The sequence below is a fragment of the Zea mays genome, chromosome 5 (assembly GCF_902167145.1).
Source record: "Zea mays cultivar B73 chromosome 5, Zm-B73-REFERENCE-NAM-5.0, whole genome shotgun sequence".
Taxonomy (NCBI): domain Eukaryota; kingdom Viridiplantae; phylum Streptophyta; class Magnoliopsida; order Poales; family Poaceae; genus Zea; species Zea mays.
Genome location: NC_050100.1, coordinates 24840174 through 24854380, shown reverse-complemented (window position 1 = coordinate 24854380; position 14207 = coordinate 24840174). Strand labels below are relative to the sequence as shown.

The 14207-nt window shown below is 42.5% G+C and overlaps 1 protein-coding gene across 1 annotated transcript; it reads left to right on the top strand.

The window, feature by feature from the left end:
- Positions 1–7354: 7354 nt before the first annotated feature.
- On the top strand, positions 7355–14103 carry LOC100501486 (Malic enzyme). The gene is made up of 19 exons (NM_001196190.2): positions 7355–7726; positions 7834–7930; positions 8069–8187; positions 8293–8460; positions 9395–9523; positions 9698–9758; positions 9944–10047; positions 10355–10438; positions 10541–10647; positions 10756–10861; positions 10987–11100; positions 11227–11292; positions 12335–12407; positions 12544–12630; positions 12715–12769; positions 12840–12911; positions 13232–13294; positions 13426–13540; positions 13638–14103. The coding sequence occupies exons 1-19, from the start codon at positions 7562–7564 to the stop codon at positions 13707–13709; spliced, it is 1857 nt and encodes a 618-aa protein (NP_001183119.2). The 5' UTR covers positions 7355–7561; the 3' UTR covers positions 13710–14103.
- Positions 14104–14207: the final 104 nt, after the last annotated feature.

Genomic DNA, 14207 nt, shown 5'->3' with positions numbered 1-14207 from the left:
ACTGAAAGCAAGTTATAGTCTAAAGAATCTACAAGCAAAACATTGGAAATAGAATGGTCAGGAGATATAGCAATTTTACCAAGTTCTTTGACCAAACCTTGATTTCCATCCCCGAATGTGATAGCTCGTTGGTGATCATGGTTTTTCTCGTAGGAGGAGAACATCCTTTTCTCCCCAGTCATGTGGTTTGTGCACTCGCTGTCAATGATCCAACTTGAGCCCCCAGATGCATAAACCTACAAAACAAGTTTAGGCCTTGTTCTTAGGTACCCAAACGGTCTTGGGTCCTTTGACATTAGAAATAAGCACCTTGGGTACCCAAACACAAGTCTTTGATCCCTTGTGTTTGCCCCCAACGTATTTGGCAACTACTTTGCCTGATTTGTTAGTTAAAACATAAGATGCATCAAAAGTCTTAAATGAAATATTAGGTTCATTTGATGCAATAGGAGTTTTCTTCTTAGGCAATTTAGCATGAGTGGATTGCCTAGAACTAGATGCCTCACTCTTATACATGAAAGCATGATGAGAGCCAGAGTGAGACTTCCTAGAGTGAATTTTCCTAATTTTGTGTTCGGGATAACCGGAAGGGTATAAAATGTAACCCTCGTTATCCTGAACCATGGGAGCCTTGCCCTTAACAAAGTTAGACAATTTCTTAGGGGCATTAAGCTTGACATTGTCTCCCTTTTGGAAGCCAATGCCACCCTTAATCCCAGGGCGTCTCCCACTATAGAGCATGCTTCTAGCAAATTTAAATTTTTCATTTTCTAAGTCATGCTCATTAATTTTGGCACTAAGTTGAGCTATGTGATCATTTTGTTGTTTAATTAAAGCTAGGTGATCATGAATAACATCAACATTAATGTCTCTACATCTAGTGCAAATAGTAACATGCTCAACGATAGATGTAGAGGGTTTGCAAGTATTTAATTCAACAATCTTAGCATGTAAAATAGCATTCTCATCTCTAAGATTGGAAATAAAAGCATTGCAAACATTTAAATCTTTAGCCTTAGCAATTAATTTTCCATTCTCAATTTTAAGGCTATAGAGAGATGCATTCAATTTGTCAATCTTAGCAATCAAATTAGCATTATCATTTCTAAGGTTGACAATAGAATCATCACTAGCACTTAATTTCTCAACCTTAGCAATCAATTTATCATTTTCAAATCTAAGGTTGGAAATAGTGTCATGGCAAGTGCTTAGCTCACTAGTTAATTTTTCACATTTTTCCATCTCCTGAGCATAAGCATTTTTAACTTTAACATGCTTTTTATTTTCTTTAATAAGGAATTCCTCTTGGCTATCCAAGAGTTCATCCTTCTCATGAATAGCACTAATCAATTCATTCAATTTTTCTTTTTCTTGCATGTTTAAGTTGGCAAAAAGGGTGAGCAAATTATCCTCATCATCACTAGAGTTTTCCTCATCACTAGATGTTGCGTATTTAGTGGAGGCTCTAGATTTTACCTTCTTTTTGCCGTCCCTTGCCATAAGGCACTTGTGGCCGACGTTGGGGAAGAGAAGCCCTTTGGTGACGGCGATGTTTGCGGTGTCCTCGTCGGAGGAGAAGTCGGTGGAGCTCTCTTCGGAGTCCCACTCCCGACAAACATGGGCATCGCCACCCTTCTTCTTGTAATACTTCTTCTTTTATCTTCTCTTTCCCTTCTTGTCGTCGCCCCTGTCACTATCACTAGATAATGGATATTTAGCAATGAAATGACCAGGCTTACCACACTTGTAGCACACCTTCTTGGAACGGGGCTTGTAATCTTTCCCCTTCCTTTGCTTGAGGATTTGGCGAAAGCTTCTGATGATTAAAGCCATCTCCTCGTTGTCAAGCTTGGAGGCGTCGATGGGAGGCCTACTTGGTGTAGACTCCTCCTTCTTCTCCTCCGTCGCTTTGAAGGCGACAGGTTGCACCTCGAGTGTGGAGGTGGCGCCTCGCTCAATGATTTGTTTGGAGCCTTTGATCATGAGTTCAAAACTCACAAACTTCCCTATCACTTCCTCGGGAGACATTAGTTTATATCTTAGATCACCATGAATTAATTGAACTTGACTATGATTAAGAAAAACGAGTGATCTAAGAATAACCTTGACCATTTCATGGTCATCCCATTTGGTGCTCCCGAGGTTGCGCACTTGGTTCACCAAAGTCTTGAGCCGGTTGTACATTGCTTGTGACTCCTCCCCTTGATGAAGCATGAAGCAATCGAGCTCCCCCTCGATCGTTTCCCTCTTGGTGATCTTGGTCACATTGTCTCCTTCGTGCGCGGTTTTGAGCACATCCCAAATCTCTTTGGCGCTCTTCAACCCTTGCACCTTGTTATACTCCTCTCGACTTAGAGAGGCGAGGAGTATAGTGGTGGCTTGGGAGTTGAAGTGCCGGATTTGTTCGACCTCGTCCGAATCATAATCCTTGTCCCCCTTCTTAGGTACCTGCGCTCCATACTCAACAATATCCCATATGCTTTTGTGGAGTGAGGTTAGATGATGCCTCATTTTATCACTCCACATAGAATAATCTTCACCTTCAAACATCGGTGGTTTGCCTAATGGAACGGAAAGTAATGGAGTGTGTTTTGAAATACGAGGATAGCGAAGAGGCATCTTACTATACTTCTTGCGCTCATGGCGCTTAGAAGTGGCGGATGCCGATTCCGAGCCGGAGGTGGAAGGTGACGAAGAGTCGGTCTCGTAGTAGACCACCTTCTTCATCTTCTTCTTGTCACCTTTTCGTTGGGACTTGATGGAGGAAGAGGATTCCTCCTTGTGCTTGTGGGCGGACTCCCTTGAATGTGTTCTCCCCGAGCTTGCGGACTTGTCGCCGGTCCCGATCTCCCTCATGGCGGATGCTCCCGACATCACTTCGAGCGGTTAGGCTCTAATGAAGTACCGAGCTCTTATACCAATTGAAAGTCGCCTAGAGGGGGTGAATAGGCAAAGCTGAAATTTATAAAGTTTAAGCACAACTACAAGCCGGGGTTAGCGTTAGAAATATAATCGAGTCCGAAAGAGAGGGCGAAAACAAATCACAAGCGAATAAGAACGAATGACATAGTGATTTGTTTTACCGAGGTTCGGTTCTTGCAAACCTACTCCCCGTTGAGGTGGTCACAAAGACCGGGTCTCTTTTCAACCCTTTCCCTCTCTCAAACGGTCACCTAGACCGAGTGAGCTTCTCTTCTCAATCAAACGGGACACTAAGTCCCCACAAGGACCACCACACAATTGGTGTCTCTTGCTTTGATTACAATGATCTTGGGAACAAGAAATGGGGAAGAAGAAAAGCGATCCAAGCGCAAGAGCTCAAAAGAACACAAAAGTCTCTCTCTCTAGTCACTAATTTGTTTGGAGTGATTCCGAACTTGGGAGAGGATTTGATCTCTTTGTTTGTGTCTTGGAATGAAGTCTAGAGCTCTTGTATGAGGTTTGATGGCTGAAAACTTGGATGCATTGAAGTGTGGTGGTTGGGGGTATTTATAGCCCCAACCACCAAAATGACCGTTGGTGAGGGCCTCTGTCGTATGGCGCATCAGACAGTCCGGTGCGCCACCGGACACTGTCCGGTGCGCCCGCCACGTCACCGAGCCGTTGGGTTCCGACTGTTGGAGCTCTGACATGTGGGGCCACCGGACAGTCTGGTGGTGCACCGGACAGGTACTGTTCACTGTCTGGTGCGCCATCTGCGCCTGCTCTGACTCTACGCGCGCAGTCCGCGCACTGTAGCGTTGTCAACCGACCGTTGCACTCGACCGTTGCGCTGGCGATCGTTGCTCCGCTTGGCACACCAGACAGTCCGGTGCTACACCGGACAGTCCGGTGAATTATAGCGGAGCGGCCTCCCCGAATTCCCGAAGGTGGTAAGTTTGGAGTTGAGCTCCCTGGTGCACCGGACACTATCCGGTGGCACACCGGACAGTCCGGTGCGCCAGACCAGGGCTGCCTTTCGGTTGTCTTTTGCTCTTTTTATTTGAACTCTTTCTTGGACTTTTTATTGGTTTGTGTTGAACCTTTGGCACCTGTAAAACTTATAATCTAGAGCAAACTAGTTAGTCCAATTGTTTGTGTTGGGCAATTCAATCACCAAAATCATTTAGGAAAAGGTGTAAGCCTATTTCCCTTTCAATAAGCATTATACATAGGAAACACATCCCCAAGGTTCTCTCCATCTACCAAACAACTGATCACCCCTCCAATTATAGTGGAAAGTGCTCAACTAGCCATTAGGCAAAAACTATCAACTGCAAGGGCACCATACATGGGCTTCCACACTTTACATGTTTTATGCCTTTGTAATAGATACCTCTCCAACGGCTATAAAGTAGCCTGTTAGATATCTAGTGCAACCATCAGACATGCCACTAGACATGACTAGTTCATATTAGTGCCAAAGTGCCTAGAAAACATGCTTTGTTGATGTCATGTCCGATATGGTGTCAAGTGCACTCTCCTATGATTTCTACCTTCTCAAAACTTATGTCTAGTGCTTTATCCGGTGCTACATTAGATATGTCTAGCGAAGGACATCTGGTGCACACCAGACTTCTTGGTGCTTAGCTGAAACTTTCAAAACAACCACTTCATCCGTTGATACACTAGATATGCCTGATGTTGTGATAGTCAACACACTAAGCTCCTTTTTCAAATGTGCCAACTCCCCAAGTGTTTCAACAACTTGTCCATGTGAGTTAGCTTCTCACAAACCTTTCTAAAAGAATCTCACTTCCTTCTCACCACTCCACTCGAGCTAAGTAAATCATAAGTTAGATCTCACGAAGTGGCACTAGATAGTTGATATCCAAACAAGTTTGCCCCTCTTAATAATACGACCATCTATCCTAAATCTCAACATGTACTTCTCTACACAACCATTGATATGTGAAATGAAATACCCTACAAGCCATACCTTTGCCTTATGCATTCTATTTCATCTCCTCGTTGGTGATGCTACACAAACATCCAACTCCATCTACTCCAATTGATGAGCAATGATCATCCATAAGTGTATCCAACCATGCTACATTTGATCATTATCTATAGAATGAGATTCCTCTATTTTCATCAAGTCATTTGATCGATACCACAATCAACACTTGGCTTGTTCTTTCTTGAGTGATATTTCCACTTCATGTCACCATGTGGCCCCATTGGTTCATAGACCACAACTTTACTTGATTTTAACTCTTGCATGTGTCCATTAGCATGAAGTACTTGCTCAAGATTCTCCACCGCATGTGGTTCATCTCTCTAAAGCCTTCAACTTGTCCTTCACTATTGCAATTGGTCCATCATAGATAAGCCATGCTCTTGATTTATCCACCTAGCCACATGACACCATACCATGTCTCATATATGCAATTAGCTCCTTCATTGACACTTAAATGAGCATTTCAATAAGTCTAAGCCATTTCCACCTCCATGGCTCATGTTGCCCACACTAATGTACATGTGGACTAATCCTTATGTATCTCACATATAACACATATTAGTCCACCTATGTTGTCACTCAATTACTAAAATTAAACAAGATCATTTGCATCACCTCTTTTTGTGAATTGATGAGAACTCTACAAAGATATGTAAATTAGGCTTATTTCAAGCTAGCACATACACAAGTGTAAATTGCTAACTTCGTTTAGACTTTATGTCACTTATCCAACTTTTAAGCTAGCCTGCTAAGATTTAGATAAGCACCATAATACCCAACTTGATAGTGATAACTTCGCACATGTGTGCTCAAATGGTTTGGTTTCAATCTCACATACATGCATGAATATGAAATTTGTGGGAGTATTATCACTACTAAGTGATGCTAAGGTATACAAAGTAGAAATGTACCTTTGTTGCATGTATACCAATTTTAAATCATTGTTAGCATCAAACATTGTTAGAAACAAGTGAAACTAGATACCATATGAGATCAATATTACAGATAAGGTTCTAGTTACCATTTGCTATACTAAGGTTATGCTTATGGATACCACTATATAAATCATCATCTAAGACTTAGTTCTAGCAATCATTTACACCCAAGCAGGTAGGTATTTAAAACAATTGCCAAAATCAAACAATATCCTTTTAGTGGATCCAAACAACTCATACTAATAATAACTTTTTAGGCCATCTAAACGTATGAACTAAATTTAGATCGGCACAACTAGTCGTTATATCTAAATAATCTAGTACTAAACTTTAGTCGTCTAAATTTTAATAACTTGTTGTTTAGTAAAACAAATAGTTGGTTCAGATGATGCAAATATGCTCTTATAGTATGTAGATTACCTATCATCCTCAGAGTTTATACAGGTGGTCTTCTAATGTCGCTAGTATAGTTTTTTCCTTCTCCACTTAAATGCCTACATTTGAGGGGGAGATGAACTAGTTTTCGACGATAGGATGAGTAAGTTATTGGAGCAACCGCAATCCCTCGTATGACAACTTTTTATTAGTGACATGATAAGTAATATGTTAAAGATGCTCTTAGCTTCCTAGAGCATGTCAAGTCTTTTTCTAAACTCAACCTCCTTCTAGACCATTATTTGAAGAGTCATTCAAAAAATGTTCTTTATATCTTTCTAACAACTTTTTTATACCAATGTGCTAGAGTATCCTCGCCCCTCTTTATCTTTATTTATGAAATAAATTGTTAGGAGCCTTTTTTAAATTATTTTTTGTATTTTCTATCATTATGGAAGGCCCTCTTTGTTTCCTTCTAGAATTATATGGATTATATAAGCACCAAATGACATGTCTATGAATTATCATAATCTAGGTATCTAGATTATATTTAATCCACTTAATAATATGTGTTGTTTATTTATCTCTTAACTTATTTAAGCTGGATTATATAATTTAGAGGGTAAAAAAATGGAGCCGAAGAATAGTTGTTTTTAGCTAGGTAACTTTATTACTGGTATTGGTGGATTCGAATAGAACCTTAGCACAGTCAAACAAATTGATTTATAGCATTCTTAATCAAAACTAGGCAAAGACTTATACATGTAGTCGAAATAGTCTCGTATGAGAGGTACCGTGGCTTGGTGCGCCTAGCAAATCCATCTTTATTGTTTCGAATGCGCATAGTCGCGCTGCGGCCTGCGGAACTCGTCGCCGACAACACCTTCACTAGTAGAGCCGCGTCCCCGCCCGCGTCCGGTCCTCCGCCGCCACCACTCACCTCCCTTCTGACCCAACCGGCGCCCTCCCCCTCGGCCCTCGCGTTCCACGACCACGAGCCGTGCTCTCGCGTGCGCGTCGCGTCGCACTCGCATCACGAATTCACGATTCAGCCAGCAACGCATCACCCCTTCCCACCCCCACAGGGACCAGGCCTCCACCACCCACCTTACCCAGGCCATACCCCCCGCCCCGACCGGGGGTCTCCTATCCTCCTGCCCTCACCGCGGGTGCCCGCACCGCGCGGCGACGCCTCCCCTTCAAATCTCCCAGGAGCTAGGGGCCTCGGCCACCACCACCGCACCGCACCGTCTCGGACGCGGCTGCAGCTCCGAGCATTGGATTCCGACCAACTGACCGAGCGGCGTGTCAGATGATCTCGCCGGCGATGTGTCGTTCGGCGCCGCGGCGGGCCGCGCAGGTCCGGCGCCTCCTGTCGTCGGCCGCGCCCCCGGCGCACGCCGGCGCTGCCGTGCCTGGGCCCTGCATCGTGCACAAGCGCGGCAACGACATCCTCCACGATCCGTGGTACAACAAGGTAAGGTAGCCAAGCTACACGCGGAGCCCCCGACCCCGATCTCGCGGTTTGCGCGTGGACTCGATGCGGTTTCAGCTTACCGGGGCTTCCATTCCGTTTGGGCGCAGGATACGGCGTTCCCCATGACGGAGCGCGACCGCCTCGGTCTCCGCGGCTTGCTCCCGCCGCGGGTCATGTCCTTCGAGCAGCAGTACGAGCGATTTAGTGAGTCGCCCTTCCCGTTAGCGTTTGTGTTTCCTTATTCGTCTTGTTTGTGGCGCGCCGAATGGGTTTCGGGATCACGGAATTTGTCGTTGTTCACGCGACGCGTTATGACTTACGCGCGTGCTTGCTTCGTTACAGTAAACTCTTTCCGGTCGCTGGAGCACAATACCCGCGGCGAGCCTGACTCCATCGTCGCGCTGGCCAAATGGAGGATCCTCAACAGGTTGCACGACCGGAACGAGACATTGTACTACAGGGTGAGCCCGTAGGTTGCAGTATCGTGTTTGGGAAAAAAAAATGATACAATGGCGATGTGCCTGAATTTGGAGTGCTGACATGGTAATATGCGCTCTTCTCGACAGGTGCTAATTGACAATATCAAGGATTTTGCCCCGATAATATACACTCCCACTGTTGGCTTGGTCTGTGAAAATTACAGCGGTCTGTTCAGACGACCCCGTGGGATGTATTTCAGTGCAAAGGATAAGGGGGAGATGATGTCAATGATTTACAACTGGCCAGCAGAGAAGGTATAGCTGAAAGTGCTGTCTAAATGCACGTTTTCAAGTAATGCCTCTAGTGTAGCGATTAAGATTGAGATTATTTGAGTGTGGGTTCAACTAATGAGATCTGAAACCGAACCATAACATTTGATTGATACTAGTGGTTTCCTAGAACCGTACTGCATGCTACTCCATCCCAAATTATAATACGTTTTGGCTTTTGCGATGGAGGGACGAGTGTATTTTAATATGTCATCAGCCAATGCATAATGACAGTTACACAGTAATTTGTATTTAAACATATTGTTATTTTTTGTGTTAAACCTATTATGCTTAGGGAATGTTTTTGGTTTCTAGGGACTATTTTTTAGTCCCTCCATTTTATCCCATTTTAGTCACTAAATTACCAAATAAGGAAACTACTTTATTTTAGTTTCCATATTTGGCAATTTAGGGACTAAAATAGAATAAAATGAAGGGACTAAAATTTAGTCCCTAGAAACCAAACACCCCCTAGTGTCTTAATGTTTAGAGACCATTGAAGTAAGGCCCTGTTTGGTTCCTTTAGTCACTAGACTAAATTTTAGTGACTAAAGTTTAGTCGATAAAGTACTCCGTTTGTTTACAATGACTAAACCGGACTAAAGAGCATTAATTGCTGTGAATAATGACTATTTTATCCCTATTAATTAATAGATGTTTGCTATAAGAAGAAAGTAAGAGGGCAAATAAGGTAAAAATACTACTTTAGTCCCTTTTAGTCACCTCCTTGGTGACTAAAGAACTAAAGTTTAGTTACCCACTTTAGTCATCATGTTTGCTTCTTTAGGGACTAAAAGTGACTAAACTTTAGTCACTAAACTTTAGTCATACCAAACCAAACGGGGCCTAATATGTCAATATGCAGCATGCATTCTTCCAATTCTGGCTGTATCATGCAAGTGGTTGACACTTTTTTCAGGTTGACATGATAGTTGTGACTGATGGGAGTCGCATTCTAGGCTTAGGTGACCTTGGTGTTCAGGGCATAGGTATACCTATTGGTAAACTGGATGTTTATGTTGCAGCTGCTGGTATTAACCCACAGAAGGTATGGAACATCCTGATAACTGTCTGAAACGACATCAGTTACTTATAAATTACTTTTATGTTTACTTTATAGAACATAGCGAACTAGGAACCAGTTTTATTCAATATAGCCTGCTGTTTATGGCATACCTTTTTCATATTTTTCTGCTCTCTGAGAATACATTTGTGCTTGCAGGTTCTTCCAATAATGCTTGATGTGGGAACAAATAATGAAAAGCTTCTGGAGGACAAGCTATGTGCGTGAGATACATTAAACCTAATTTCTGAAATGTTTTTATCATGGCACCTTTTTTACAACATTTTCATAACCATTGCTTTGATTAAATGAAAGTCTGAATGCTGTTTGTTTATGGAAAAAAAAGATGTATTTACTTGTAAATAAATCCATGGTTGCATACCTTATTCAGTTAAGTTTACATAGATTTAGGACTGAGGCAACCTCGGCTGGAAGGAGAAGAATACTTGGCTGTTGTAGATGAATTCATGGAGGCTGTCCATGCACGTTGGCCTAAAGCAGTTGTGCAGGTATTGTGCTTTAAAGCCACCTCCATGTGCTTTGTTCAAGATTGCTCCTTTTCACTGAGTTGAATTGTTCATTTCTTCTTGGATCTGATCACTTGTTAGTTGTTCTTGCTGTTTGTGTTTTCCCCAATTTCCTCCCTCCTGGAGAGAACTGAGGTCTTCTGGGCCTCCCCTTTTGCTCTTTTATTTTTCTCAAGAGAAACCTGTTTGCTTCTTTGCGTTCCTTACAAATAATTTGTACCACACTAGGGGCTTCCCCTACTATTTTCGCTCAAAATACTGCTCCCTTTCTGAAGTGATAAAATCACAGTTTGAAGACTTCCAAATGAAATGGGCCTTTGAGACTCTTCAGAGGTATCGGAACCGATTTTGCATGTTCAATGATGACGTACAGGTATCCTGATTCTTAAACTATTATTACGTAATTTATTCTGGAAAGCTTTTTCTGACCAGTTTTATATATTATTGTTTGACGGGCTTATCCTATTTAAAATAGGGGACAGCTGGAGTTGCTCTAGCAGGCCTACTTGGTGCTGTTAGAGCACAGGGCCGTCCTCTCCAGGATTTTACGAATCAAAAGATAGTCGTTGTGGGAGCTGGAAGGTATCTGATATGTTTGACATTTTTGTAAAATTTCCTTAGCCTACTTTATATGGAATGTTCATTGTCAAAAATGTGGTTCGTACATTCTAATTCCTCTTTAGAATCCAGTGCTGGGATAGGTGTGCTTAGCATGGCTAAACAGGCAATGTTAAGGATGCCTGGGATCCACAGAACCGGGGAAGGGCATAATCAATTCTGGGTTCTGGACAAAGATGTAAGCCAACTTTAGACAAACAAACAAAAAAATCCTGCTTTTTACTCTAAATAAATGTCATTTTTATGTCAATCTGAATGGCAAAGGCTGATAAATTGTGCGCTCCTGTTGTGCTGTACTTGTAGGGCCTTATTACGAAAGCTAGGAAGGACCTGGATTCTGCAGTGGCGCGTTTTGCCAGAGGCTTTGGTCCTGATGAGGTCCCAGATCTCTATGAGGGGGCTAGTCTTGTTGAAGTGGTATGATAATATGATTTCTACAATTGCATTTACAGCTGTTGCAGCATAGACAGTACTATTATATAATACTATAGTATTTCCAATGCTTCTGTGCTTGGGCTAATTCAGTTTGATACTAATTGTCAGGTCAAGAAAGTTAAGCCCCATGTGCTTTTAGGACTATCTGGAGTTGGGGGCATATTTAATGAGGAGGTAAGCATACGAATCCAAGAATAAAATATTTGCAACAAGGAATGCCTTTCTCTTATCTTACGGTGTTGATTTAGCAGACCTCAGTTGGTATCATTATTAGCACTAATTTATCCATTTAAGTTTTGTCGAGGACTGGGTTCATAGTTTCTTTTTCTGAATTTTGGAAATAATCCCAGCACCAATTTCTTTGGCATGGGCGAATGCATTCTTATGATGCCAGTGAATGACTGCATCAATTTACTGCCTTATGGATGATTGGGTGAACATTTGATCCAAAAATTGATCCGGTTAATCTTATAGATAAGAATAGTTGAACATGATTCATGAATGATCCCATGGACGATGTCAGCCTCAAGTATTACCTTTCTCATATAGACAGATTTCTCAAGCCTGACTAGTGACTAGTGAGGGCACTATCAATCATTGTGGGCAATATATCAAGGACTTCGGTTGACAGTTCCAGAGCTGCAGAACAGAAATAGTGGGTTCGCTGTTGCTAGTTGTGTACTTGCCTAATCTAGTCTGGCTTTGTTTAGTAATGTTGCTTGGGGGCACCAATCACCACTTGAGAGAAGTACTGGATTTTTTTCCTAATGAAATTTCAACATGCAGCATAGTCATAATTAGAGTTGGTTAGGTGGTCTAAGTAGCACCTCCTCAGGTCGAGTTCGACTTCCCGTAGGAGCGAATTTTAGGCTAGGGTTAAAAAAAATCCCCTTGTCTCACGTCAAAGCACAGGCCTAAGGTCTGGCCTCGGTCGCGGTCGTTCTCACATGGGCTCCGGTGCCACTGTGTATGGGTGGGGCGGGGATTCGGGGTTTTCTCGACCTATGTCAGGTTTTCTTTAATATAATGCCTGAGGGCCATCTTACTCTCTGCAGGGAGTTTTTTATAATTAAATTGCTTAATTGTATATACTGATGAATGTTAAGCATCTAAGCCCCATTCGTTGTCTTTATAAATAAGACCATATTGTAAATCCCAAATCATACTCCAAGTTGTCATGTGTTTACAATTGAGTGGTAACCCCATACACCTCCAGGTTCTCAAAGCTATGAAAGAATCCGATTCCCCTCGGCCTGCAGTTTTTGCAATGTCCAACCCTACTACTAAAGGTTTGTGCACAGACACCTACAGATAGTTTGAGGATACCCTGTGGTGAAATGCTATCTTCTTTTCTTTTCTTTTCTTTTCTTTGAGGGGAACCCAATGATAAAACACTAATTTTGATCTCTTTTTATTACATCACAGCTGAATGCACTCCCGATGATGTATTCAAGCATGTTGGAGATAAAGCGATATTTGCTAGTGGAAGCCCTTTTAGTAATGTTTCTTTAGGTAATTCCTTCCTTGCTATCTTTAACATTGTTTGCTAGCAATACTTTCTAGTAGACAGCTAATGCTGGGGTCTTGATTTCTTAGGAAATGGTAAATCTGGTTATGCTAATCAAGCAAACAACATGTATCTATTTCCTGGGTATGACAACCTTTCACCTTCAAGTATTTGGCTTTTGTGTTTTACTGATAGAAGTTTTTCCGAAAATCAGGATTGGTTTAGGTGCCCTTCTTTCAGGTGCCCGGCATGTTTCAGATGGCATGCTTCAAGCAGCAGCTGAGTGGTAAGCCTTGGTTGATAAAATTATATGATTGGTCCACTTGAGGACATGTTTGTTTTTATCTTAATCCATGTGATTGGACGGGATTGTATGGGTTTAAATTCCTAACAAGTCAAAATTCTTCCTAATTTTTCCAATCCACGTGGGATGGGAATAACCGAACAAGGCCTGATTAAGTGCCCCACTATCTTGCTTTACTGAATCTCCTTTGGCAGAAGATATCAACTACACTAAAATTGTTTCCACTTGAGTCATTCTGTTTGCTGTTCTTGCGGAGAGGATCACAGAATTTATATAAGCATCTATCTATTTTTGCAATGCAGCCTGGCATCATACATCACAGACGACGAAATTCGAAAAGGAATCCTCTTCCCTTCGGTCTCCAGGTGGGCTCTGCTCTGTGCTGGATTCAACACCCACCGAATCCTGTTACGACTTACCACACCACACCGATGCAATCGGTATCTTCCTTTTTCATTTCAACTGATGGTCCAATAACAACCACCAAACCCTGCAGTATTAGGCACATCACCGCACGTGTCGGCGCAGCAGTCGTCCGTGCCGCTGTTGCTGAAGACCTGGCTGAGGGGTGCTGTGATGTGGGTCCTAGGGAGCTTGGGAGTATGTCAGAGGTACGGCGCTACATAGGATAAAAAAACGTCACATTCCTGTTGTCAAAACTTAAAAAACCTACTGCGGTGTCTCAAATATGTTATTCGTGTGTTGCAGTCGGAAGCAGTGGACTACGTCGCTCGGAAGATGTGGTACCCTATTTACAGCCCTCTTGTGAGCGACAAATAATAAATCCGAAGATCTCGATGCCTGCGCAGAAGCAGATGTTCCATTGAAGGAATGTATCGGATTTGATATTTTTCTTAACCATCTCTAAATTAGCTGCTCATCTAGAAAGCATTTCGGCAGAGATTGGTGCCCACGCATATGGCTAATGTATGGCTACATTCATTTGCTCTAGACATGATTTCGTCACCAGGGGACACTCAGTTTTGAACCGTTGAGCTTCATACTGCCACGGGAACCGTATTTTTCATCATTATTGTAATATAAGGCGCCGGAGTTTCTGTCCTGAAAATAAGCATGAGATCAGAAGCGATATGATATCCTTTTTATACCACCAAGAATCCTGTTCACGGTCCGTTTAAGAGGAATTTGATGGAACACGTGCTAGAACTGTTTGAAGACAGAAAAGTTTCACCTTAGTATCATTTCGCTGCACTTCTGAGTATACGTGCGACAGGGGGTATCACCTTAGTTTTGATTCTACTAGTACAAGATGGGTAT

Coding starts and splice junctions, on each gene's coding strand:
- LOC100501486 (NM_001196190.2), top strand. CDS start 7,562: ATGATCTCGCCGGCGATGTGTCGTTCGGCGCCGCGGCGGGCCGCGCAG. Junction 7,727..7,833: donor ACGATCCGTGGTACAACAAG/GTAAGGTAGCCA, acceptor GTTTGGGCGCAG/GATACGGCGTTCCCCATGAC. Junction 12,408..12,543: donor GTCCAACCCTACTACTAAAG/GTTTGTGCACAG, acceptor ATTACATCACAG/CTGAATGCACTCCCGATGAT.